Below are 27787 nucleotides of genomic sequence, written 5' to 3' on the forward strand. Positions count from 1 at the left end.
TAAATGCTATCCTTAGCTGAGTGGCACGGCTATTTCGGGAAAAGTGGGGTTGTCCTATCTTGGTCTCACTCCTTGCCCCCCAAACCCCCTTTTCATTCCTTGCACCCTGCCCCCTCTTTGCCTGTCACACTGCTAGAGGGAGTTTGGAGGCTACTACCTTTAAAAGTGTGATAAAGGCGCCCATTTCCATAGAGATTATCACTGAACAACCCATTCTTTTTATTTCTCTTTAGTTGCCTGTTGCATTGTATAATTATTATTCTGTAATTGGTAAGAGGCAATAATAAAGAGGACTACATGTCACTTAGGATAAATTCTGCAATAAAAGCTGCACATGCGCAAACACACTTCTACCCTGCTTTGGCATAAGATACACTGATCAACTTGGAAACAGATATACATTGTTTATTGTAACCTGTGGGTTGAAATGTTGTAAGGATATCTGGCTGTATTGTGACTTTGATACTCCACTAACAAGAGCTGACGTTTATATTGCATATTTGAAAGACCAATAAAGACATGTATTTTAAATGTGGGGTTGTCCTATGTTTCCCTATGTGCATTAAGATGTTGCTGAGACTTTGTGAGTCATGGATATTTATTTTATATTTAGCACATGGTCAACCCTTGAGAAATGTCCATCAATATTTCTCCTATGTTGAAAAAGACTGCAATGTGGCAAATAAGCAATGAATAATAGAGGATAAAAGTCAAAAGCAACATATCTAGTAATATTTTCGAAGTGGACATATCTTAAGGCTCGCTCTCATCTACATCCTAACATAATAAGCACAAACAGAAAAAGACGCCCATGGACAAGTCACATTATCAGGGGTATTTGGATGTATTTCCGCATGCTCCCAGAAAAGCCGCAAGCAGGGAGAAGGCACATTTTTTATTTATTAGCCTACATTTCGACTACAAACTGCAATTCAGTGCAGTGAACCAAACGCGTACCTTCAAATGGTGTTTGCATTGCTATTTGTTATTTGATCTGAAGATATTTTTTTTCCCTATACGTGAATTGAAATTGATTCAGTGTTTAATTTCCAGCAAAACTTTTTTTAAGGACTGCACAAGTTCCAAGTTGAAGGTATCCAATCAACCATAATGATGGTGGATATTCAAAAAATTGAGAAAGATTTTTAAATACTTCAATAACTGGATACGTTTCATAGACATTTCTGAAGTAGCTCTTTCGAGTACCTTTTAATGTAATACTTTTGGATTTATCCATGGTCTTACCCAATATAGTAGAGAATGAGGCACTTTGAAAGTGTCTATTTTCACAATCCCCAACTCCTGTTTAAGCAGAAGCGTGGATGGGAACTTGTGGTGACTCTCAATGACTTTTCTGGAATGTATTTTAACCAACAGGAAGGTGAGAGAGGAAGAAATTCTCTTAGGTTTGAAAAAACGAGGATCAGTGCTGTGGTTTGCCCATAAAATGCCCATGGACACCAGATGAAAAATTAAAACATTGTTACACATTAGAGCAGCTGACATTGAGGGATCCACATATCACTTAATTCAAAGACACTGACGCAAGTAAATCTATCTTTTGGACATGGTCACCTCATTTTTCAGCTCTTGACATCTGCTGTTCTTGACCTGTTCACTGAGTGAAAGCTTGCTGGGTGGGCTTTATTCACGTGTGCTCTGTTTAGAAGGTGAATCATTTGTTTGTTATTTTCACATAGCTGTTACTCAGCCAATTTAACTGGAGGTTCGCAGAGTGTGGTAGACAACATCATAGTTTCCACACAGACACCTAAAACAAAATATGTCTTTGGAAGTCTATGTGACATAGTTCCAATATGTAGAAAACATTAGACTATTAATGCTTTTGATAGGAATGTACTATCAGTACCAAATGTGCAGTATTTAGGTAATGTGAGCAGCCAAACAGGTGATTTTTTACTAATTTGATAATATTTCATATAATTAACACTGACCTCAGCTGGGTGCTTAATAAAAAGCATAACATTCTTGGTTATAAAGTGTCACTTCACACAAGTGGGCAGATTTACTAATAATTCACACAACGCAGTGCAGCAAGGCAAGTTGCTGCACTGCATTGCGTGAATGGAAGAGAGGTGAAGAGCGCGATATTTACACAGATATGGCGCTCTTCAGCTCTCTCCCACTGCTGGCCCACTTGTGGCTGCCTAGTGCCAATGCAAGCACCCTTTTGCCATGCTGGAAGGGTGCCTGTGTTATGGGCAGGATTGTTTTTGTACCGGAAGGGATACCTTCCTACACAAAAACAATCCTTTGAAGCATTCTCCTCGTTTCTATGCCTGATGCAGAATGCATCACTGAAGTACAAAAGAGAAAGAAACATTTTTCAAGTTGTTAAGATTCTCTTTGGTAGGTGTACCGATATCATGCAATTCCAGCTTTACAAACCTTAGTAAATCTGAGATTGCGTGAAATCCAAGGGTGGATGCACAGTAAGGCCCATCCTCCTCCTATGGAATGCATACTGCCAAGAAATATAGCACAGAACAAGCCACTTCATTGCGTTACATCTCTTTACAAAGCCATGCAAGGCCACACATATCAGACCTTGTGTGGTTTTGTAACTCCCCAATAAGTCTTTGCATTGCCCTGCCCCAGCCTTGAGCGACGCTAAGGCTTAGTAAATCTAGCCCTTCATATCTGGTGCCCACATCTACTGAGCTCAAGCAAGCAATGTGGGAAGGAAAGATTAGCTCCAGGCCTTACTGGGTCACATCTGCTCTTGAGTAAGTAGCTCCAGTAGAACACATCACCTTTCATATTGTAGAGCAGAGACAGAACACTGAAGTGAGGCCTAAAACAGGTGGTGAATAGGGCTCAGGCCTTAGGTGAAAATCCAAGATGGCCTTTTTTGAGACAGCTCCTTTTTGGGCTCTGTGGCTATGAATGAAAAATTTCCTAGCTAACGTAACGGAAAGTTTCAATTCTATTAAGGACTCGGAGGCGAGGATTATGCTATTCTTTCTCCACTTTATTGAATAGCAGCCATTTCAAAGTCAAAAACTACTTTTCCCATGAACAATAGGGAAACAATAACAAAACAATAGAGTGTCTCTATCTAGAGCGTCTCATCCATTGCACCAATCAGGAGTCCCCAAGTAGCTGATAGTCCTCTGTCCCTGATTATGCTTCCTCTTTCGTCGCTCGGTCAGCCAGGAAAACCCGCATCAGGAGTCTTGTTTGTTTGAGTCCCCTGGAAATGAAAAGGAAGCGTGAGCGACAGTCATGGCTAAGGTTTAGCCCTGAGGAGAAAAGTGCAAACAGCATAGAAGTGCAATACAATTGAAACAGCATGACATACCAGAAATAAACATCGTACTTACTGCAATACGAGGGTGGGAAGGTATGCAAAGCTGTACCCTGGGCGGGATAATCCTCGCCTCCGAGTCCTTAATAGAATTGAAACTTTCCGTTACGTTAGCTAGGAAATTTTTCATTCTATGTCAGGACCGGAGGCGAGGATTATGCTCGTTTAAAGCTTGCTCACAACCAAATGAGCCATGTCAATCACCGGTTTAAAGTAAAACCGTTTAAAGGTAGAGTCTGAAGACCAATCCGCAGCGTTGAGGATGTCTTCTAGACGAGCTCCCAGGGTAAAGGCTTTAGAGGCCATAGCGCCTCTGGTAGAATGAGCACCAAACGCTTTCACATCAATGCCTGCTTCTTGCATTATCCAGCGTACCCAACGGGCGATCGTGGGGGAAGACACCGCCTTGTGGGGCTTCTGAAGCGCAATGAGCAATTGGCGCTCTCCAGGCGGTCGGAACTCCTCTGTCATCTCCTCATAGGCCTTGAGACATGCAACAACACATAATTTGGGAGAGTCCGGAAACGCCGGGTAGGACACAGAAGTCGTGCCGCATTTAGTGCGCCGACGCACAACGAATGTCACCCCATCGGGGGAGAACATTCTCCCCGACACATCCAGGGCTCTGACGTCCGAAACCCTCCTGCAAGAGATCAGACACAGCAGCATTGCCAGCTTTGCCGACAGTTCCTTCCTGGAGAGAAACCTATTCGGTTGCCATGATTGGAAGAGATTCAGTACCCTGTTGACATCCCACAACTGAGAGTAACGAGGCTCCGGGGGAAGCGAGAGCCGAATACCCCGAAGAAGACGACAAACTAAAGGATGCTCTCCCACCGGCGAACCGTCGACTAAGGCATGGCCGGCCGAAATTGCGGACCTGAAGGTATTGATGGTTCTGTAGGCGAGACCATCCTCTGCTAAGGAGGCCAGAAAATTCAAGATTGCAGACACATCCGCTGCCACGGGATTGAAACTCCGTCGCAGACACCAACGACACCACCTTCTCCAGGTGGACCGATAACGTTTAAGTGTGCTGTCTGCCCAGGCCTTGGACAAGAAGCTCTGAGCCGTTCCCGAAAGGCCTGGGATCGCCCATCTTCCCCTGTAATCCGCCATGCCATGAGAGCCAGGGAGCCCTGCTGTATCAACGGGTGAGGACGCCCGTCCGGATTGAGAAGAAGATCTGGAAAGAGGGGGAGTAGGATTGGAGAATCCCAAGAAAGTTCCAGAAGAACCGGAAACCACGCTTGCGACCTCCAAATCGGTGTAATGATCACCACGTTCGCGCCTTGGCGACGAATCTGGGCGGAGACCCGAGTTATCATTGCAAACGGGGGAAACGCGTAGCCCATCTCGGACCGCCAATCCTGGAGAAACGCGTCCGTCTGCTCCGCCAGAGGGTCCGGCCTCCAACTGTAAAATCGGGGACGCTGGTGGTCCAGGCGAGAGGCAAAGAGGTCTACCGAAAAGGGACCCCAAAGAGACTGGATGTCCGCAAACACCCTGTGTGTAATTTCCAAAGGTTCAGATCGTGGAAGTGGCGGGAGTGAAAGTCCGCCACTTGGTTGTCCTGACCGGGAAGGTATTCCGCAGAGACTGAAATCTGCCGATCCAGGCAGTACTGCCACAGGTTCGCTGCCAGGTTCGAAAGGGCCCTCGAGCGAGTGCCCCCCAGATGATTGATATACCGGACCGCCGATATATTGTCCATCTTGAGAAGGACAGACGATTGAATCGAATCCTTGGTCCAGCATTTGATCACGAACGATCCTGCTAGAAGTTCCAGACAGTTGATGTGTAATTGTTGCTCCAACGGAGACCACACACCCCCCGTGGTGAATTCGCCACACTTCGCGCCCCATCCGGATCTGCTCGCGTCGGACTCGATAACGATGTCTGGCGCGGAACCAAAAATGGCGCGACCATTCCAGTCTTCCATGTTGGAAAGCCACCACTGCAGCTCTTCCTTGGCCTCCCGTGTCAGAATCACCTTGTGGGAGTACGGACGGCCTTGGCGGAGATGCGTCGCCTTGAGACGCTGGAGTGCTCTGTAATGGAGCGGGCCCGGGAAGATCGCTTGGATGGATGCCGACAGCAAGCCCACCACTCGCGCCAGGTGCCTGAGAGAGATCCGAGCTAGGGATAGGGCCCTCCGAATCTCGTGGCGGATCTTCGTCAGCTTGCGAGCAGGAAGACTGAGAGTAGACTCCACTGAGTCGATTAGAAAGCCAAGAAAGATCACTCTTTGAGAAGGGACCAGGGTGGACTTCACTTCGTTGACCACGAATCCTAGATTTTGAAGGAGGTCCACCGCGGTTTGCAAGTGCCGAGAAAGGGTCCGAGGATCCTGCGCCATTAGGAGGATGTCGTCCAAATAGACTATGAGCCTCATGCCCGACGCTCGAAGACGTTCTATCACCGGTCTCAGAACCTTGGTGAAGCACCAAGGGGCGGAGGACAGGCCGAATGGGAGTGTCGTGAACTCGTAAGTCTTGGAGCGCCAAAGGAATTGCAAGAACCTGCGGTGAGGGGCAAAGATGGGAACCGCTAAATAGGCGTCCTTGAGGTCGAGACGCGCCATCCAGTCGCCTGGACGAAGAAGATCGCGAAGAAGATGGATCCCCTCCATCTTGAAGTGACGATACACGAGCCATTCGTTGAACTCGCGTAAGTTGATAACTGGGCGCTGACCCCCATCCACCTTGTCTACAAGGAAGATGTTGCTGAGGAAACCTCGGGGATGCTGTATGGCCTCCACTATTGCCCCTTTTTCTAGAAGAGAATGGACCTCCTGATCTACTAGGGCGGAATCTGACTCGGAGAAGTAGAGAGGGCGGGGAGGAGAACGTTGGAGAGGGGTCCCCTGAAATTCTATGTGAAACCCCCTCACTGTTTGCAGAACCCAAGCATTTCCCGTGATAGAAGTCCACATTTGGAAAAAAATGCGCCAGACGGCCCCCCACTTTTAGAAGGGAAGAAGGGAGAACACTCACCGGAAGAATTGGATCCGCTTCCACCTCTGCCGCCTCTGTTCTTGCCTCTGCGTCCACGGGTGGGGTAGAAGTTGCCAAAGCGTGCTGGATCCTGATACTGTCCTTGACCGGAGCCTTGCCCTCTGTTCTGATTAGGACGGCCGGACGAGCGGCCCCTACCTCGTCCGGCCCCGCGGAAAACCCGAGGGCGAAATACCTTCCTGATGGTAGTTTGCGCCCTATCCAGGGAGGTAAAGGTGTTAACAAACCTCCCTAACTCCTTAATGAAGGGTTCGCCAAAGAGGCCACCCTGGGCAACCGGGCCCCCCTCCGTGTCCGCCAGGTCCCCGAGTTTGGGGTCAACCTTGATCAGGAGCGACCTACGTCGTTCCGTAGAGAGCGCACAGTTGGCGTTTCCTAGGAACACCACAACCCGCTGGGCCCAAGAGGAGAGGTGGTCGGGAGATATGAGAGAGCCCGAGGCCTTGGCCTCTTCGGCCATATCAAGGATTTTGGTGGCAGGTCCCAAGACATCTAGAAGTTTATCTTGACAGGCCCGCCAGGACCTGTCAATCCCTTTTTTAGGATCCTTAACAAATTTTTGTAAAAAGGTAGCCATTCGGGGGTCGATTTCAGGAGTGGCGGCTACCTTCCCTTCCAAGGAAGGACGGGGACACTCAGCTCTGAGACAACTACGAGTTGCCGGCTCCAGGGGTCGGCGGATCCGACTGGCCACGTACTGTGCAACCTTCTCGGAAGGGGCCCAATCCGAGGATCGTGGGTGCAGGACGTCATCCGGGTTAAGCATGTCAGCACACAAATTAGGCACACTAGAGGCTGGCGCTGAATTAGAAGGCAGCCAAGGGCGGGACTGTTCAGGAGAGGCGCCCTCGTCCCCATGGTCCCCATCCGCCGAAGTAGAAGGGGTTGTTTGCGTGAGAGAACTAGCCAAAAAGGCCTGTTTAAGGCGGCTAAAAGCATCAGAATCCACCCCCGCCTCCTTCACACGTTTGGTCGGAGGTTGTTGCCCATCCAAACTCGGATCGCTGGGGAAAAGGCCTCTGGAGGAAGCTTGTGCAGCTCTGGCTAGCTTTTCGCAAGCCTGGTCAATTTTCCGGGACAGACGCTCCTCCAGGGGGGTCATGGCCTGCTCTACCGCCTTGTGGATTGAGTCATCCACCGCTTCATAGAAGTTATCCTCCCATGGCAGGGCCGCCAGGGGGTCCTCATCCCATTGGTCGTCCTGATAGACGTCCTCTTCGTAAGACTCCATGGAGGTAAGTAAAAGTTAGAGGCAGTAATGGGCACGTGATACCATGCAATGAAGAAGGGCTGGGTGTCAGCCGGTAATAGGGGCGGGCAGTGCTCGCAATTATAGGCTCAAAGCCTGGGATCCAACAGCCCTGGTGCCAACTACAGGAATTAATCGGGCAGTCTGCCAATCACAGGATCCCTGCAGTAAGTCACTGCTGTACAGACTCTAAAGAGAGCATCGTAGGCCTAAGGAATACCGACCCCAGGCAGTGAAACGCTGCCAAAAGACTGCCTAATAGCAGATACAGACCCGTGAAACGGGCGTTCAATGGGGCGTGTAATGTAATTAAACATTTAATGCCTGAAGGCAAATCGTACCGACCCTCGTCAGGGGCGTCGGGCAGACAAGACGTGGCTATCGCGGCGCTGCAGCCTGGGGATCCAACGCTTTGAGGAATGCGCGGAAACCCCGGCGCGCGCCGCGTCAGAGAGGCTCTTAGGCGCCCTCTAGCGGCGTCCAACAACACCGCAAGCCAGGCACCGATATGCGGCCGCTAGGGAGCAGGGAGACTCCCACGGCCGGAGCGAGGCGCTGAGTAGCGGCGCCTCGCAGCGAAACAATCCCTGAATTGAAAACCCGTCTAACGGGGAAAACCGGGCGCCGCGCGTCCTACGATGAAAATATGGCGCGCGCGCGCCTCCTGAAACAACAGTCCACGGCAGCCTAACAAGGCATGAAAATCAACCACAGTCAAGTTAACACTGCAAGGATACCACATTAGATAACTTCATAAGTAACAACAGGTCTATGAACCGTTCTTTAGGCAATACAATTTAAAACAGTAGTATAGGAAAAATCGACTTATCTTGGCTGCAAGCAGCTAAGAAAGAGGAAGCATAATCAGGGACAGAGGACTATCAGCTACTTGGGGACTCCTGATTGGTGCAATGGATGAGACGCTCTAGCTAGAGACACTCTATTGTTTTGTTATTGTTTCCCTATTGTTCATGGGAAAAGTAGTTTTTGACTTTGAAATGGCTGCTATTCAATAAAGTGGAGAAAGAATAGCATAATCCTCGCCTCCGGTCCTGACATAGAATCATATTCATCACATGGCATTCATTGTCATTCATCACATCACATTGGTGGAGGTGTTTTTCACTTACTGGGACCTAGTGTCTACCTGCTTATACTGGTGTATGGACAATACTTAGGATTGTCACTGAGAACATTGCTTTTATTATTTTTTATTATTTTATTATTTATTATTATTATTTATATTTATATTGCGCACGAATCATCCCCCAAGGGATCTCTCGGCGCCTGTGGAGGCAGGCTTCGAAGGCCCCGGAAGCTGAGTTAAATAACCAGGTCTTAAATGCTTCTTAAAGGCAGCATATTCCAGTGTTTGGGTGCCAGGTAGGAAAAAGCACGCCCACCCATCTTCACTTTTCTAATTCTTGGCATTTGGAGAAGCTTTTGGCCGCTAGATCTTAAGCGACGGGCTGGGGAGTACCAAACCAGCTTATTTGTAAGATATGCAGGACCCTGTCCGACGCGTGCTTTGAAAACTAGGCAGAGAAGCTTAAAGAGAGCCCTCTTTCTGATCGGCAGCCAATGCAATTCTCTCAAAAGCGGGGAGGATGGCATGATTGGCGGTTTATTCAAAGCAAAACGAGCTGCCGTGTTTTGCACGACTTGTAACCTCGACAACAGATCCTCCCTCACCCCCACTAGGAGAGCATTCCCATAATCCAGTCTACTGACTAGCAGTGACTGGATCAGAACCCTTCTAGCAGAGAGAGGCACCCACGGAAAAATCTTCTTCAAGGTACGCATCAGGCAAAAACATTTTCCTGCTAAGATTTTAACATGTTGTTCCATGGATAAATTATTGTCTATTGCCACGCCCAGATTTTTTACCCATTTTTTAGGGGAGGGGGGAGAGCCCAGTGCTTCTGGCCACCATTCATCCGACCATAGTTCCTCTGCTTTGCCAAACAGTAGGAACATCTGTCTTGTTGGAATTGAGTTGGAGATAGTTGTTTTTCATCCAACTGGAGATTTTATTCATGCAGCTCTTAAATCTCTCTCTGTTCACCAGGTTGTCCTATTCTATGGGGATTAACACCTGAGTGTCATCCGCATAGGAGATGGTTTGAAAACCACAGGATTTTATAATGGTAGCCAGCGATGCCACATAGATGTTAAACAATGCGGGGCTTAAAATAGAGCCCTGCGGCACCCCCTTCTCCACCACTGTGGTCTGAGAGGCAAAAGCGTCTATCTGTACACACTGGGATCTATCTGACAGAAAACTCCGCAGCCACTCCCATGCCCCTCCAGTGACACCTATCTCCCGCAGTCTATTCAGCAGAATTCTGTGAGAGATGGTGTCAAAGGCTGCCGACAGATCAAGTAGGACCAGCACAGCCGAAGTCCCCTCGTCCACCAAGAGCCTGATGATGTCTGTTACCTCCACCAGTGCGGACTCCGTGCTGTAACCAGCACGGAAACCCGACTGCGAGGGATCTAACAGTCCGTGCTGATCCAAATGATCCGACAATTGGCGGTTGATCAATGTATCCATGACTTTGGAGCATCCTGGGAGGAGCGAGATAGGTCTATAATTCTGCAGATCGGCCCAGTCTAACGAAGGTTTCTTAGGCAGGGGTTTGATGAAGGCCTTTTTCCACCTGGCCGGAAAAGAGGATGTCGCTAGGGACATATTACAGACTTCCGTTATAGGGTTTACAAGCTCTATGGCTAAGTCCGACAGCACATACGGGGGGGCTATATCGGACGGGGAGCCTGACTTCAAGCCTTTCAATAATGGTAGCACCTGTTCCGTAGTGATGGTTGCGAAAGTCTCTAGTCTCACCGACGAAGAGATCACAGTGTGATGACTTTCTTCCCAGTTTTCTGGTAACGGCTCAAAGGAGTCATATATGTTGTGTTTTATTTTTGAAATGACTCGCGAGCTTATCGCAAAATTCCTGAGTGGGTGGACAGGAAGAGTTGGTTACACTAGGGGCCGTAAATTCCTTGAGAATCCTAAATAGTTCTTTAGAGGAACCCTTTGCCCCCTCTATGCGAGTGGCCAGGAATGTTCTTCTTGCAATATTGCAATTATTAAGATACCTCCTATGAGCAATGTTATATGCAAGTCTGTCGGTATCCGTTTTTGTTTTCCTCCACTTTCTTTCTTTTATCCTACATGCAGCCTTCTCAGTCCTTAGATTGTCCGAATACCAAGGGGCTGGGCTTTTTTTATCATGTATTGTGACTGATTTGCTAGGGGCGATCTTGTCAAAGGTCCTTATAACCTCTAACTCTAGTTTACCTAACGCAGTAATAATATCCTGACATTCAATGAGCTGAGGAGGAGAAAATAATGTGCTAAACCTATAAGGTGTGACCTTCCTCCATTGTCTGCACAGCACTTTCTGCACTTGCGGTTTTTCCAGGCCTTTCGGAGCCGAAAAAGAGAAACTCAGAGCACTATGGTCCTGCTAAAGGTGGTTCTGTATACAAGCTAGGGATAGTACTGAAGATATTATCTAGCGTATGACCTGCTGTATGGGTTGGACCAACTACTCTGGGCAACAGTTCTAATGATTCCATGGCTGCCAGCAAGTCAGCAGTGTCAGTATTAAAATTCAGATCAAAGTGAAAATTAAAATCTCCTAGGAGGAAGAAGTCCTTCGTTTGCAGTACATGTGGGGCAAGAGTTTCTAATAAAGAGGCGCAAAAACCCTTCTTGTTTTCCTCCGGAGGGTGGTACACAACCGCTCCTGTCACTTTATGATCATGTGCCAGTTCAATGGATACAATCATCAGCTCCATCATGGGAGACGATGTTGTATCCAACACCTTTATATTTACCCCAGAACGGAACGCAATGGCTAATCCCCCACCTCTTTTTCCTATTCTGTCCAACCTTGATACCTTATAGTCCGAAGGAAAAGCAATGGCTAGAGACCGGGCAGAATGTGTTTGTAACCACGTCTCAGTGTAGAAGCATATATCCGGTTTGCAATCTTCCAAAAGATCCCATATTTCTATGGCATGCTTGGAAATAGATCTAGCATTAATATATAACCCTTTGCAGGTGCCATCTGCCCTTATACCTTTATTTGTATCCTCCACCGCGGTCATATTCATGATCCCTAGCTGCCCTAAGGGCCCATTCTTCTTCCAGGGCCCCCTTGCCCTCTGGGGCTGGCTAACCGGCCATTGGCAGCAGGGGTAGCCATTTTTGAGAACTCTAGGGTCTAAGCATAACCTACCATCACATTCCCCGCAGCGGATAGTAGTCCCAAGTTCCAACAGCATCTCCCTGGAATACGTTAGAGGTGACATTGTTGAGGATCGAGAGTTTCTGGCTGCTGGCGGTGTACAGGTGCGGACGGGCACAGACGGGCTTGCCTTGTGCGCGCCTTCGGCACGCCCGCAGCACGCGTCCGCTTCGGGCCCGCAATTCGCGTGCTTTTGAATGACTTGGCGGTGGATCACTAGAGCGCTAACTTCACAAGATGGTGCTCGCTAGTGTCCTGATCGAAACGGGTTACCTCTCTCCACTCAATCGGTCATGAAAGAACCGTGGTGGACCGGAGAGCCCCTTGCTACAGCTACCCACCGATGTGTCCCCCAGCAATAAAGAAAGACAGTAAAGTCGTTCGCCCCCAGGATTTAAACACACATCCTCAATTCCCCCCACTTATATAAATGAAAGTTTGTTTAAAATAACACAATTAATGATCTTTAAAAACAATCAGCGATACTGGTGCCTTTACTTATACTGCAGGAAAACGAAGCCAGCAGCTTTCGCAATTTGTTTGCAGCAGAGTGACAACAGCACGTTTGCGGGCACTAGAAGGTGCTTAATATGTAGATATATTCCAGTGTGCTACTAGTTTTTACTTCTACTTGGGTCCCCAGTGACTTCTGAGCTGGGCTCCAGGAAGGAGCTAATGTGCTGAAGGTGCATCAGTTGGGTGGATCCCTGGGTGCAGTCCCAGTGCAGAAGATGCCATGTCTTACTACAGCCATGGCTTAGACGGGTCACTTACCTGAAAGGCAAGCGGCATGGGAGGAAGGGTGAAAAAGTCTGACAACCTTTCTGGATTACAGTCCCTAAGGTCCTGAAGCCCTCCTGATGTAGGGAGGATCTCTAATGTTCATGTGTCTAAGGGATCTTATCTTTGCTGTGCAGTTTTGGAGCTCCTATTTCTCCCATGACATTACTTCACCCAACCAGAAGATGAAAGGCCATTCATTGGCACCTGGAAAAGGCGGGTTTGAGTTCATGTAGATGACCCACCTTATTTTATGGCTGCACTATGGAAACCAAAAATAGACTATGAAGTCTAAGGCCTACAAAACTCTGCCATGCCTATTTAAAGGGAAGAAAGTCCATGCCCTGCATCGCAGTTCTGCCTTGCCTACCTCCACAGAATCAGGTGAAAGACTTACACCTTCATTTTTTAACATGCAACATACAAATTATTTCGCTCTATATACTCAGTGTCTCTTCTTTTTAGGCAATATATGATTTATTTTCATCGCAAGTGGGTAATGAAGGTAAAGTAGGCATATTAACTGAGCTCCTATGCTGAATGTCCTTTGTGTCATAGTAAGACTGGAACGACTGTAGTGATCCTGAGCTAATTAGGTTGAGAAAAATTTCTTTGAGTTTTGTTTAGCTCATCATGTATTCAGACACTCTTTTCTTATAGGGAATATTGGATTTAATGTTCAATACCAGTGGAGAATAAGCGTAGACTACAGACAAAGATATGACTGTTATTTTTATGCTAATGTCCTGTTTTTGACTGTATGACACAACCACTCATACCTTTACCATGCGTTCCTTAACAACTGGGTCAGAACAAAGAATGCGTCTTAACCACACATTCCATTACCACTCGAATCTTTACAGCGACTTGCCTTAGGGAAAGAGTTGAACTTTGGAATAGTATAATTTACTATTCCAATGCCAGTCCACGCAATAGCTTTCCTAAGGCATGACGTTATAACAACATGCGTGGTAAAGGAATGCAAGGTTAAAAGGCATTTGTTGTTCTGACAGCATTGCAAAGGGAACGCATGGTTTGGCCGTCATTGTAACTGCTGTTTTACCTGTTTGTGATCCAACATACACTGCATAAGACAATGACAATCGTTTTGTTTTATGTTGGTGGGTTTGATTGCAAATAGGTTAGCTATCGAGGAATAATTTCTATTTTTACCATTAACTTTCTTTGTATGAGGCTGCTCACCTTACTTATTTAGCCAAACATCTTTAGATAGCACCATCGTTTTTTCTCTTGTCTTAGTTTGGTTTATCCAGGCATGGTTTACGCTTTGGGGTCTACTTCATCAAGGTGGTTTATACACATGATTGCACATTCACCTTTTTGTGGCCCTTAACACAGATCTAGAACAATATCGTATTATTTATAAAGTAATACCCTTTTCAGGTTCACTATACAAAACGCTACAAAAATACTAAAATAGAAGTTTAAAAAACAAAAGTTAAAGGATCATGGTGTGAATACTTCCTCTAGAGTTAGAGTGCTGTAACTGAACAGGAAATAAGTGGAGTAAGAAGGCAGTGACTACTCAGCAATATCGTAAATTATCTAAATTGATGTGTCTGTGGTACAGCTTTTCGAAATAGGCATATCCTTGGGAGAGGAACTGGATCAAACATAAGTTAACTGGGTGTAATGAAAAGTCTTGCTGCTTTTCCAAGCTATCACCGGTGAATCGGGACTCCCTCATAGAATCTATTTTCTTTTTCAGAGGTCGGATTGTTTCGCCTTGGGAAGAACAATCATATCTCACATTAAGTCCTCTCTTGCTCAATTCTTAATCATCTAATTCCCTGTAATGTACAAGATAATGCCAACATATAGAAGGGAGGGCTCTAATAACAAACCACAATACACAAAGTCCTTCATTAATTTCTTCCGGATACCTTTGAACCTGGTTACTGTAATTGGACTCCCACAAAAAAGAAGCAATAGAATTAATATGCCACTTGAGCGGGAGCACATGCAGGAATGCTCACCACAACATTGTTACTAAATAGAAATCCTCTATTGCAGGGGTCCCCGTCTTTTCAGTAGTAAGAGCTACTTATGTTCAATGAAAATCATCCTGCGCTACTAATATTATTAATGCAGCAATAGCAGCCATATCAGACAAGATTACATTAGTAGCCACCATATGCAAGATTACAAGCAGCGACACCATCAGTGATCACATCAGTTCAGCAGTGTCGTCACAAGTAATGTAAAAAGGCTTTATCAATTTTGAATGTCTCTACATGGGTAATACATAACAGACAGAGCAGCAATGACATGTGCCAAATTATTAATAGTAATAAGTCTTCCCAGGGCCACCTGATTTATCAGCTGTAACTATAGTTCGGAAACTATGAGGTCTGAAAATACACAAAGTTTTCGTTTTGAATAAACACTTTTGAAGTTCGTCAACATAGATTAATTCAACCAAGCAAACGCTTCTAATGTTGTAGACTGGGTGGCACATATGAGCTCCCCCAACCTACTATATTAGAAGCTTTTGCTTGGTTGAATTAATCCATGTTGACGAAATTCAAAAGTGTTTATTCAAAACGAAAACTTTGTGTATACTACTTAACAGTTGGAGGAGAGCTACAAGTAACTTACAAGCCACTCACTGGAGAACCTTGCTCTATTGTTTCTTACTTCTACCTTCGCAGCATGTGTAAGCATGATTACCCCCAGGTCCCTCCGTCCTCGACACCGTCATGGACAAGTGAGATCTACTATCTCACTGACAGAAAAAAGAACGAAGGAATGCTGGACCTACCCTCCCCCTCCCACTGGGAGTACTTAAGGAGTACCGTCCCAGCATTCCTCCTGTTCTTTTTTCTGTCATCCTGACAGTGTGAGGACGCGGCAGGAGCGTGGGCGCTCCTGCCTTCTTTCTGGTTGTGGCGTTGTGGCTGCTGGGTCTTACCTGGATGCCGGCGGCCCTTCGCTGTTTGCCACTCCCTCCCTGCTGGGCTTGGGGGGAGTGGCGCGGGCCTCTTCATTTCCGGACCTCGCGGCGGTGTAATACCGCGTTGGTTCTCTCCTGGCCCGATGGCCACCTCTCCCGGCCTGCTGGGCTTGCTGGGGGGCGCGGCCGCGCTGCTCCTCTGATTGGATGGCGCTGATTCCCCGGCCGGATGTGGTCATGCCTGACTTCCGGTTTTTGAGCGTGGGGACGGAAGTCAGGCGCCTCGTGATTGCCGGCTTTGGGGAAACTCATTTAAAAACGAGCGTTTGGGGTGAGTACCGCATAGCGGTTGTTATCTCTGGTAATATTGCTGTTGTTGGTGTGTTTTTGTGATGGGAAAACATTCGAGGAAACGTCATCACCGGGAGAGGTCGTCCTCTTCCTCTAGTGCTTCCAGGTCTCCCTCTCCTGCCAGATCCAGGCGCCGTGATACTGGTGCTGATGCGCATATTAAGCGCTTGATCAGGGAGACTTTGTCTGAGATGGGTGATGCTGGATCCCGTCGCAGGTGTCCTGCTCCTGTTTCTTCGGACTCTAGTGGCGATGAGTCTGCGGGTTTGGGAGAGGAGGAGTTAAAAGGCAAATATGTGGACAAGGAGACTATGTCCGCAATTGTGCAGCATGTTAAAGAGAACATGGGGTTCCCTGACGGAGACGCGCCTAGTACCTCTAGGGGCCCTTTGTTGCGACAATTTCAGAGTGCTGCCTCTGTCGATGTCCCTGTCCATCCCTTCATCCGAGATGTTTTGAAGCGCGAGTGGGCTGATCCGGATCGCATCCTGATTCCGCGCTTCATGACTAAACTCTATCCTCTGCAGGATATGGCTACTGAACTACCTGATTCGATTCCTATTGACTCGTTTGTGGCTAGTTTGGTGGGGCGTACTTCCCTTGCTGAGGATGCTGTACTGAAGGATCCAGTTGACAAGAAGGCGGATGTGGCGCTCCGTAAAGTGTATTCTGGTTCCCACCTGGCCTTACGAGCAGGCATCTACGGGACTTATGTGTCGCAGTCACTGTTGTCTGACCTGAAGTCCCTCTATCAGTCTATGGATAATGCCACGGACTGTTCTGGTTTGCTGGAGCAGATTGAGCGTCAGGTGGAACTCCTATCTGATGTCTCCTTTGACGTTGTGCGGGCTTCGGCTCTTTCCGGGGGAGCTTGTGTGGCTGCACGGCGCAGTCTTGTCCTTAAGGACTGGAAGACTGACTCTGCGCAGAAAGCATGCGCTTTGAGGTTGCCCTTTCAGGGTACTATGTTGTTTGGGGGGGAGTTGGAGGCGAAGTTACACAAATTGTTTAAGGAAAAGAAGCATTCCTCTTCCTTTAAAATCTCTACTACTGCTCCTGTCCCTTCTAAACCCAAATCTTTCTTTCGCCCTGCTTCTCGTAGACAGTTTGTGAGAGGCCAGGGTAGGTTTGCTTCTGGCCGTGGTCGGGACCGTAAGGCTAAATCCCCTCCACCTGCCAAGCCACGTTCCTGACTCTTTGGCGGTGGTTCCCGGGTTGTTGGTTGGAGGGCGGCTGCGCTTCTTCCTGGCTGCCTGGGTTCAGTCTTGTTCCGACGTCTGGGTGTTGGACATCATTCGCCAGGGTTATGTTCTGGAGTTTACGACTCCGCCTCCGGACTCGGGTGTTCGGCCGACTCCTTGGCCTTCGAGTCGCGTAAAGCGGTCTCATCTTTCTCTCGGGCTTCTGGACCTTCTTCGAAAAGGTGCCATTCAGGAGGTTCCCCCGCTGGAGACGGGGTTGGGTTTCTATTCCCTGGTCTTTCTGGTTCCAAAGAACACGGGGGGTTTCCGCTTAATTTTGGATCTGCGGGTTATGAACAAATGGGTGGCCAGAATTCCTTTCCGCATGGAGACTTTACAAAGGATAATTCCGTTGGTTCTGCCGGGGCACTTCATGTGTACCCTCGACCTTCAGGATGCGTACTACCATGTACCGATCCATCCTCGGTCCCGCAGGTTTCTGAGGTTTTGTGTTCAGGGACGTCATTTCCAGTTCATGGTCTTGCCGTTCGGTCTCCGGTCGGCGCCACAGGTGTTTACGAAGGTGGTGGCGCCTTTGGTCGCATGGCTTCATCTCCAAGGGGTGATGGTATACCCCTATTTAGACGACTGGTTGATCCATGCTCCATCTCGGGTCCTGTTGCTGGAGGCCAGGGAGGTGGTGTGCTCGGCGTTGCGGGCCCATGGTTTCCTGATCAACTTGCCCAAGTGTCAACTGACTCCGTCTCAGGACATGGTTTTTATTGGGGCCCGATTCTGTTCGGATCTGAACCGTGTGTTCCTCCCCGAACCTCGGGTGACGACGTTGGTGTCCCTTGCTCATCGTTTCTGGTTGGGGGGAGCCTTTCCGGTGCGCCTTTGGTTGCGTCTTATGGGTCTGATGGCGGCGACTGTTTTTACAGTAGCTTGGGCACGGTTTCATCTGCGCCCCCTTTGGGTGTACCTTCTGTCTCTTTGGGATCCCCGGTCCCTCGCTTTGGAGATTCTCATTCCTGTGTCTCCAGTGGTCCTCCCGGTTCTTCTTTGGTGGTCTGTGAGGGATCATCTGTCTTTAGGTCTGCCCCTGCAGTCTTCTCCTTCTCTGGTCTTGACTTCGGATGCCAGCGCCTTGGGTTGGGGGGCGACCTTGGGGTCTCGCTCCCTTCAAGGTCGTTGGTCCCTCCTGGAGAGCCGCCGGTCATCCAACTGGAGAAAGCTCACGGCGGTGTCCCAGGCTGTGATGGGTTTCCGCGCTCTGTTGCTCGATCGGAACGTGTTGGTGCGGTCCGACAATATGGTGACGGTGGCCTATCTGAATCATCAAGGGGGGATTCGTTCGGCGTCTTTGAATGCGGTGGTGGTGCCCCTATTTTGTTGGGCGGAGGGCCATCTGCTGTCTCTGACGGCGGTTCATCTTCGGGGAGTGGACAACTTTGTGGCGGATGCCCTGAGTCGGTGCTTTCCGGATTCTCTGGAGTTGTCTCTCACCCCGGTTGCGTTTCGGCTTGTGTGCGGGAAGTTTTGGCGTCCCTTTCTGGACCTCTTTGCCTCCCGGCACAATGCTCAGCTCCCTCGTTTTTGCTCCCGGTTTCTGCAGGAGGGTTGCTGGGGGGTGGACGCTCTGTCTCTCCCGTGGCCGTCGCGTCTCCTCTATGCCTTCCCCCCCCTGGCGCTGGTTCCCAGGTTTCTGGCCCGGTTGTGTCAGGAGGATCGGGAGGTGGTGGCGGTGCTACCGTTTTGGTCTCGGAGGTCTTGGTTTCCGACGGTGCGGCTTTTGGCGGTGCAGGGTCCTTGGTTTCTTCCCCTGTCTCCGTCTCCTCTGCGGTCTTCCCCGTGCCTGTCTCTTCTCCGGTTGCGGTTGTCGGTGTGGAGGTTGAAAGGCAGGGTTGGCGACGGCGCGGTTTTCCGGAACATTTAGCGATGGCTCTTCAGCGTTCCCGACGACCTTCTACCCTTAAGGCTTATGATCGTCATTGGGGTAATTTTAATCGCTGGTGTTCTGCGTTGGGTGTCTCCCCTTTGTTCTGTTCCGTGCCGGTTGTCCTTCAATTTTTGTGGGAAGGTTTCGAGAAGGGTTTGGCTGTTTCTACGCTGCGTGCCCAGTGGGCCGCTGTTCGGGCTTTTCGTTCCCCGTGGGGGAATCTTTCGGATGTTGAAGAATTGGTTTCTCGTCTTCTTCGCAGTTTTACTGTTTCCCGGCCTGTGCCTCGCCCTTCCTTTCCCCTGTGGGACTTGCCTTTGGTCCTACGGGTTTTGGTCGGTCCTCCTTTTGAGCCCTTGGAGACGGTGGATTTAAAGTTTCTCACCCTCAAGGTGGTTTTCCTGGTGGCTGTCACCTCTGCTTGACGTCTTGGGGAGTTGGGGGCCTTGATGGCTCGTGCTCCCTTTCTGTCTTTCACGGAGGGTGGGGTTGTCCTTCGCCTGGATTCTTCCTTTGTGCCGAAGGTTTCTTCGCAATTTCACAGGTGCCAGGAGTTGGTGTTGCCCTCCCTGGGCTCTGTCTTGGATTCTCCCGGTGGTCTTTGTTGGATGTGTGCAGGGCTCTGCGCATTTATCTTGACCGAACTGCGGAATTTCGCAAGTCGGACTCCCTTTTTGTCTCCTTTGGTGCGGCTTCTCTGGGGTGTAAGGCTTCTTCTGTGTCCATCGGCCGTTGGCTGAAGCAAGCCATTTCCTTGGCCTACTCTCTGTCTGGTTCTCCTCCTCCTTTGGGGGTTCAGGGTCGTTCTACGAGAGGGGTGGCTGCTTCTTGGGCGGAGGTTCGGGGTGTTCCTCTCTCTGAGATTTGCAGGGCTGCCACGTGGGCCTCTTCTAATACCTTCATCAGGCATTATCGTCTCCTCAATCTTTTGGGGGATGATGGAGGTTTTGCATTGGGGGTGTTGAGCTCTGTTCGCTCCTAAATGTTTTTTTCTGCTTATTTCCAATAAATCTCTGGGTTTGTTTGCTATCCTGGTGGTTTGTTGTGTTTTCTGGTATGAATGCCGGTGTTTGCTTTGGTATTTCTCACTTGTCCATGACGGTGTCGAGGACGGAGGGACCTGGGGGTAATGTCCTATTACTTACCGGTAATCTTCATTACTCCGGGTCCCGTAGTCCTCGACACCGTCATGACTTCCCTCCCTCCCTCCCTGTCTGCCGGCCTTCATTGGTGCTTGGTATTTCAGGAGGAATGCTGGGACGGTACTCCTTAAGTACTCCCAGTGGGAGGGGGAGGGTAGGTCCAGCATTCCTTCGTTCTTTTTTCTGTCAGTGAGATAGTAGATCTCACTTGTCCATGATGGTGTCGAGGACTACGGGACCCGGAGTAATGAAGATTACCGGTAAGTAATAGGACATTCATTTGGGTGTCCTAAAAATGAAATGGAAACCTTTGCAATAAATTGCCGGTGTTGTTTCAACACAGATTAAAATTGCTGTTGTGGCGCTTTTTAAATAACTCAGTGTTTTGCAGATGTATGAGGCCTCCAATAACAACTTGGTCCATAAAAACTATACTTATTAACACATTGATACTGGTGGCAAGAAAATGTGAAGCTATCTTTTCCTGCCAACAAGAAAGCTCTTTGGAAAAATCATCCACTGCAAGATGTAAACATAACCTGAAATTCATGGGTTCAAATCCTGGCATTACAGCTCAGCTGCCCATCCTTCTTCTGAGGTCAAAATAGATATTAGAATTGTGCTGAGTAATAGAGTCATCTGAGGATACAGCACTTTGTGATGTAGGGTATAACTGATGCATGAGAACCCAATTATATATATTTTAAGCAGGTCACAATTTAACATGGGGTCAACAAATTATTTGATAATACGCCACCAAAGCTTACCTCTTCACCCGAGTTGTCCTTTGCAATAGGGGCTTCCCAACTGACCATAGCAGAGTTTTGATGTTCCAGGTTACCAGTCTGAATATTGTCTGGACAGTTGATTTGAGGGGGCTCACTATCTGAATCATAAAGTTTACACAATATTGTCAAAATATTTATATTAACTTTTCATATCAATAAAGCCACTTTCGAATACACGTATCACTTTATTTTTCCCAATATACATTATATTATGCTCATCAATTTGTGGATATTACATGTAAGTAGTTAGGTGTCCAGTGGAAGGTACATCCTCAGCATCCAGATAAATAAATCATTTTTTGTAACATCATTTGTAGATAGAGGGGACATTGTTCCATCACCAGTTAGCAAGATGCTCATTGGGTTAGGCTTTTTTTCACCTTGTTTCTCTTTAACTGTTACACGTAAGGACTATTCAGAAAATGTCACATCGTTTCTCTTAAACATATCTTTGTTGTTTCCAGTGCTCTAAATATTTGCTCCTCTGGCGGACTAACACTTCTGTAGAATCTTTCTTACCTTACTTTATTGAGTTTCAAATATCATCTTTTTTGCATGGATTCTCAATGTTTTGTTAGTTTACTTTGACTGAATGCACTACTCCAGGACATGGACGCTCCAGTCTGGGCCAGAAGGGTGACATCTGTTCTTTATACGGACACCCTCTGTATTCAATTGTGCTAATATGTGATTTTAACACTAAATGACGTAATTTAGCTAAACGAAGAAACAGATCAAAAAGTGAATTCACCCCCAGAGCACCACCCTTATAAACTGAGTTAACAGGGCGAAAAACATGAACCACTTTCTCGTTCTCTTAAGCTTGACAGCCATCTATGAATTGGTTCAAAGACACTAACAGGGGCAATTATCGCCTACAACTAACCCCTACGAAATAATTAAGTGATACTTTTTAATAGGCCAGTGTGTTAAATGCATAAAAAGCAGCCTCAACTTTCTCAGATTGGCTTACATGTTGCAGACAAATATTTATTTAAACAGCCAAACACAACATTGAAAAGAGCCAAGCCCTATTTCCCTTTTCCTCAGCACGCATCATTTTTTTGTGTAACATTGCTGGGATCAGTCACATAAACTAGCAGAATCAGTACAGAAGTAATAACCTAAGGCTTTCTCTCAGTTTCCTTAACTTCTGAACAATTATTGATAGTTAGTTACTTTGATAACATTTCTGAAACAGTGAATAATTGACAAGGTAAATACTATACTGACAATTACTGAATCAGCAATTTTTTTCGAGGTAAAACTTAAAGGTAATTAAGGTGACCTTGGCCTTTCAAAATAAAGATACACGTGAAGCAAGGGGCCAACTACTGTAAATACCTACTCTCAAACAAGGCACACACGCAATTCAAAATGTAGCTGCACAAACAACAGTACCCAATACTCATTAAAACCTTTTCCGGGAAACCGTTCACAAACACGTTTATGAAGTACACTGACCCACAATGTCAAACAAATCCACAAAACGCTACAACTCTTTAAAAAAATGCCTTCAAACAAAATTAAAAAGGTGCTCTACGAAATCACAGATTGGAAAACACTCACCATGCAAGAACTGCAGATACCATAATTGAATGCAGTCAGCACATAATGTACCTCACAGAAACCTGGGTAAACAACGAATCTGAGGCAATCGTAGATGACTTAGCCCCCTCTTCAGTGGAACTCAGTGGAACTCCATTGAGTCGAAGACCAATTAATATCTGTGGAATCTGGGAGAGGAAGCGGCCACTCATCACATTTTATAGGGGGGGGGCATCCTTTTGGGTTACACCACTGCCCAAGGGTATTCAATTATCAAATTGGATAGATAAAAGGTGATCCAGAGGCCGTGTTACTTTAACTGACCACACATTTCTAACTAGTAAAGAAAACTAAACCCAAACCTACACCTCTGTAAAGCAATCAGAACTGCTTGGGGCTTGTCACACTTTGTCACACTCCTTATACCACCCCCCTATGTTGAATAAATAATGTCATAGATGAACTCACTGAGGACAGAACCTCAAAAAGCGAAATCATAGACACCATAGTGCCTTATTACAAGTTGGCTAGACTATGTTGCTAAGATTCCAGAGGGCCATGATTTAAATTACCCACCAGTATCTCTACTGCAAAGTCCAACCATTACGAGTTTTTCCCCCAAAATGGGTAACAACTGCTTGGAAATGTATTTATTAGGTGCTTTACAGAACAGTTACACTAAGTTGGCAGAAAAGAATCTAAGACATTAAGGGGCCGATTTAGAGCTTGGGTGGACAGAGTACTCATTTGTTTCGGTCCCGTGGTCCTCCAAACGCTCGATCAGACTACCCAATTATGAGGTATTGGTGATGCCAGGGTTACGCCAATCGAGTGAAATTTACTCTGTCAATGAAAAACCTTCCTCCGACAACCCAAAGGAGTAAGTGCCTTTGGAGTTGAGCAATCCGTTTGTCAGCCCCATTTAGTTTGGGTGGATGAATGCCATTTTTTTCACTGTCCATCATTGCCAGCAATACGCTGGTGGTGAAGGACAGTAAAAATAAAAAACAAATACCCCCACACCATGGGAGAAAGCGCCATGGTGTTGGGCAAATAATTTTTACTTTTCCAAACAAACTTCTGTTTGGCGTCAGCGGTGAAATCTAAATTTAGCGGGTGGTGGAAGTAAAGTCTTCCACTACCCTGACTGCCTTTACTCTCTCTGCCAAAGTCTAAATTAGGCCTTAAATGTCTGCAGGACTGCCATTGGGGGTGTGAAGTGGGGAGCTGATGTGAAGAGCACACTACTGCCTGTCAGGATGGCATTAGTTACACCCCATGGAAGGCTGCATGGGGACAAGGGCCAGATGCTGCTGCTGCCTGTAGCCCCTGCCCTGCAGCATGTCTTACAGGTCTGGTGTCACCGAATGTCACATTGTCAGGTCTCTGGGCCAAGGCATATTTTTAATGCAGTCTTTGCTTATTTCACCTGGAGTTGTGGCTCTGGGTGAAAGAACCCAATTTGCAATGAGTCCACTAGCCACAAACCTCACTAGTAAACTCAAGTCCAAAACTCCCTGTAGTCGATTAATCTGGCAAGGTTATTAATTCGATGTATACCTAAACCAAAGTTCCAAATTAACTGTACCTGACAGTAAACCAACATTAAAAAGAACACTTTATCACATTCCCAAGCATCACATTTATGTTGGTTGTTATCCCAGCTTTGACAAAAATAATGAAGTTCTGCTTCAAAAGCAGCTAATCGGTCTCCTTTCAGATTGTAAAAAATATCATCAAAAAACCGAACTAGAATGAAGTTTTGCTCAATCGAAAATCAAATGCCAAGATTTTCTCATGGCAACATCATTATAGCCCAAATTTTCAAAAAAACAACCTGGTATTTTTTCTGTGAAGTGTGGAGCCACTTTAGCAACATATTAATGGAATCAGCATCTCCTCCAGGCTAATTTAAAAAATGTTTTATCACTTCCCTGCTTAAAAACAGGCCCAATCTGACCTAGAGATATTCCACAATAGTTGACCAGTCGCCTATATCTCCTGGAGTGGAAAAGTCATTGAAAAGTTTGTCTTTGATTAACTCAGCACCTCCTTTCACAATTATATACTCCTGGCACCTTACCAATCAGAATTCTGAAAAAGTTACAGCACAAGCCCATCATTTAAAATAATTATGACTACATACACTGCACATTGGACAATCGTGACCCCTATTTCCGCATCCTTCTTGTCATCTCAGCGGCCTTCAATACAGTTCACTACGTGAGGCTATTATACACCCCAAGATACAAGGGCTGAGTACTCAGGCAGTTTACCTCATTCCTAAAGCAAGTGCAAACAGCTGGTTAGGCTGGGAACCCCCTACTCCAGCCGTGCTATGTTCACATGCCACATTTTGGAGGGATCCATACTAGTCAACATTCTGTCGCGAAGCTTGAGAAACTTGGTGGCAGAATCTGGCATCTCCATTCAACAATACAGATGATACATCAAAGATGTGGGTAAAAACGTGTCTATCAAATCTACAATTAATGCCATCAATCTTTCTTAAATTCATAGCACAGAACAGTTAAGTAATTCTACTATTCAGACAACACAAATGCAAATTCGATCATGGCCCTCCCATCTCAAAATTAATGACTTCAATCCAAATCTCTCATCGGAGGTAACATTTAGACCAGCACTTATCTAGGAGATCTAAGATTGAGCATTCTCTCTAAAGATCCCGTAGCTCACTCCTATCTGTAAAAATGCTAAAATAGTTTGGCAACCTAAAATACTTCATTTTAGTAAATAGTTGTCATAAAGTAGAGAAAAGCCAAGCAAAATCATTTTACTTTCTGCTGCAAGACTTTTATCTGGAAAGAAAATGTTTGACTACATTGCCCTGGGTTGAAAGATGAAAGTTGGCATCCAGTCAAGGCCAGAATTAATGCCAGACAAGTTTACAGGAGTGGTTTCTCCATTAGGGCTCACGGGCTGTGCCAATCTGAAATTTTAAAACATTTACATAAACAAATATTAAATAGATCAATTTATTTAGAGATAAACAAATCAATGTATCTAAATGTGGGTTGTCTGTCCCAGGCCACCTGCACCACATTGCTCTGAAGCAGAAGATGCATACCAGACAGTCAACTTCACTTCCTGCACTTTGACACATGACGTAGGGCTTACCTTTCTAAACCCTTCATTGCCATTGAGCTTTATGGTAGTATGAATTGTAGGCCAATGACGCTATCAGCGTCACGGTTTCAGGCATCAGGGTCTCCATCCCGGAGTGATTTCAGACGTCATTCACAGGCATAGATCCCACCCTCTCCCATTCGTCACATGTAGGAGTGAATGCAAGCATGTGTAATTTGGTGTCTTGTCCTTGGTAATTGTAAGTATTATAATGCTAATCTTGTGTTTTGTATTTTGTGCTGAGACCCCTTGTCAAGCTAACCTCCACTACCATGACAACCTAGGCCCTGGCTGCAGGTCGCTGGCCCCTTTAGAAGTGGAGATGCTGTATTTGTTCCCCAGCAAAATTGATCCAAATGATGAACAAGGTTCTTGTTCCCTCGCGAAGTTGATCCAAATGTCCGAGTCAAGCACAAAATGAGAAATATGTGATTGCAGTAAAGACAGTTATATGCTGTATGTCGTTAAAACTGGCCCTGTCATCATGCCCTTAATATTAATGCCCAAAATATGGATTGATTTACGAACAATGAATGTTATAAACATTATGGTAATGCACGTCAGTTATTTAGTTCCTCTTTTATTTCACGTTTTACTTAATTTTGAATTCCCCAAGAGTGTTAGCTGTTTAATTATGTTGCACTTCTGTATTTTTTTCGTGCATCTTATTACTCTTGTATTGTGCATACTTTGAGTTGTGCCAGGTGTTTATAATGGGCTTTGATTGACAGTGCTGGCGCTGAGGCTGAAGGCAAAGCAAAGTGCCTGTCAGTGGTTTGGGGTGTCTGCAAAGCACACATAACAATGGTCATGTATTCCAGTAGCAATTGAAATTCCATGTAAATGTGTGTGAAGGGGGTACACAGATGTCAAAATATTTACAAGGCAAAACGAAATAAAGTGCTTAAATGTGAGTGAGTGGGGGCGTGGCCAAGATGGCGGCTTGAGCGGACGTGTTCCTCGGTCTCTCCCGCCGGCCGTCCAGAAAAGCACCGGCGACCGGCTGTACCCCGTGTCCCTGTGCCGGTGGGGGCCGGTCGCTGCACCGATAGCTCCGGGGGCAGCAATCCCGCGCGAGCGCGGCTCATTGGCCCCCGCACGAAGGAGGAAGTCGAGCCTGCGGGACCCGACCGGGAGGCAGTGCGGCATCGCCATTACCAGGTGGAGTGAGGGCGGCCCGGCCGGCGGTGGCGTGGGTGTCCAGAAGAGGACCAGTGGCCGGACCACACACTGTGGGGGTCTCCCCGGGCCTGCATCGGGGGCTCCGTGCGGAGGGCGGCGGCGCCGGCTCCTTGCGGCCTGCCTGCATGGGGGAGGTGCGGAGGCCCTCGGGAGCACCCTATTGAGAAGAGCGACCCAGGCCCCCGGCGGAGCCGAACGAGCGGAGTCGAGAAGGCCTGCGCTCGGCGCGGGGCTGCCACGCAGAAGGACGATCGTGTGAGCGGTGATCTGGAGGCGTGAGGCTGGTCGGCGGCCCCTGGGAGGAGCTGGAGGAGGTCGAAGGGAGCAGGGCAGCCCGAGCTGCCGGAGACACGGAGAGGCCCGCCCGGAGTGCCGGGGCATCCCCTGGGGGGAGGCGGCCTGCGAGAGGACAGTGGGAGCTCTGCCTGGGATTGCCGGTTGGAAGCGCCTTGGAGGCTCGCGGGGCCCGGCGGCCCCTCCACCCCCGCGGCGCGCTAGCGGGAAGCTGTGGACCCTGCGGCAGCTGCGGACTTCGAGGAGAGACAACGGCCGGCTGCTTGGTGAGGTGAGGTGAGGTGAGGAGGCCTGGGCGCCCCGGGGTGCGCTTGGAGGGAGCGAGCATTGGCGGAAGCCCGGTGGGCTGCAGGGACACTCCTCCGCCCTGGGGTAGCATTGTGGAGTGGTTTGGCGCCTTTGGGGGCCGGGGGAGACTCAGCACACTTTAAGGAACCCCGAGCACCGGACTTACAGGCGGGCGACCGTGGTGTTGAGGCCTGGTGGGAGCCGCCTGTAGGCCCCGCCGCACGGCGGAGGATTGTGGCTGAGTGCGTGGTACGAGTGGATGGCCTGGAGTTGGAGGGCATTGGGGGCTCAGCGCGCCTGAGTGGACTCTGACATCGGCTACGCCCAACCGGGGTGGATTGCTAGCAAGTGGTGGGGAGCGGCGGCAGTGGAACGAG

General features: G+C 47.7%; 1 protein-coding gene across 5 annotated transcripts in view; it reads right to left on the minus strand.

The window, feature by feature from the left end:
* SVEP1 (sushi, von Willebrand factor type A, EGF and pentraxin domain containing 1) overlaps positions 1 to 27787 on the minus strand; it is a 1063460-nt gene that overhangs the window by 577318 nt on the left and 458355 nt on the right. For all 5 annotated transcript variants that reach the window (XM_085641350.1, XM_085641349.1, XM_085641348.1 and 2 more), the window contains exon 8: positions 20931 to 21049. In XM_085641350.1, coding sequence (XP_085497476.1) covers positions 20931 to 21049 — 119 coding nt within the window. The remainder of the gene's footprint in view (positions 1 to 20930; positions 21050 to 27787) is intronic.

This window comes from Triturus cristatus, chromosome 2_2 (assembly GCF_964204655.1).
Source record: "Triturus cristatus chromosome 2_2, aTriCri1.1, whole genome shotgun sequence".
Taxonomy (NCBI): domain Eukaryota; kingdom Metazoa; phylum Chordata; class Amphibia; order Caudata; family Salamandridae; genus Triturus; species Triturus cristatus.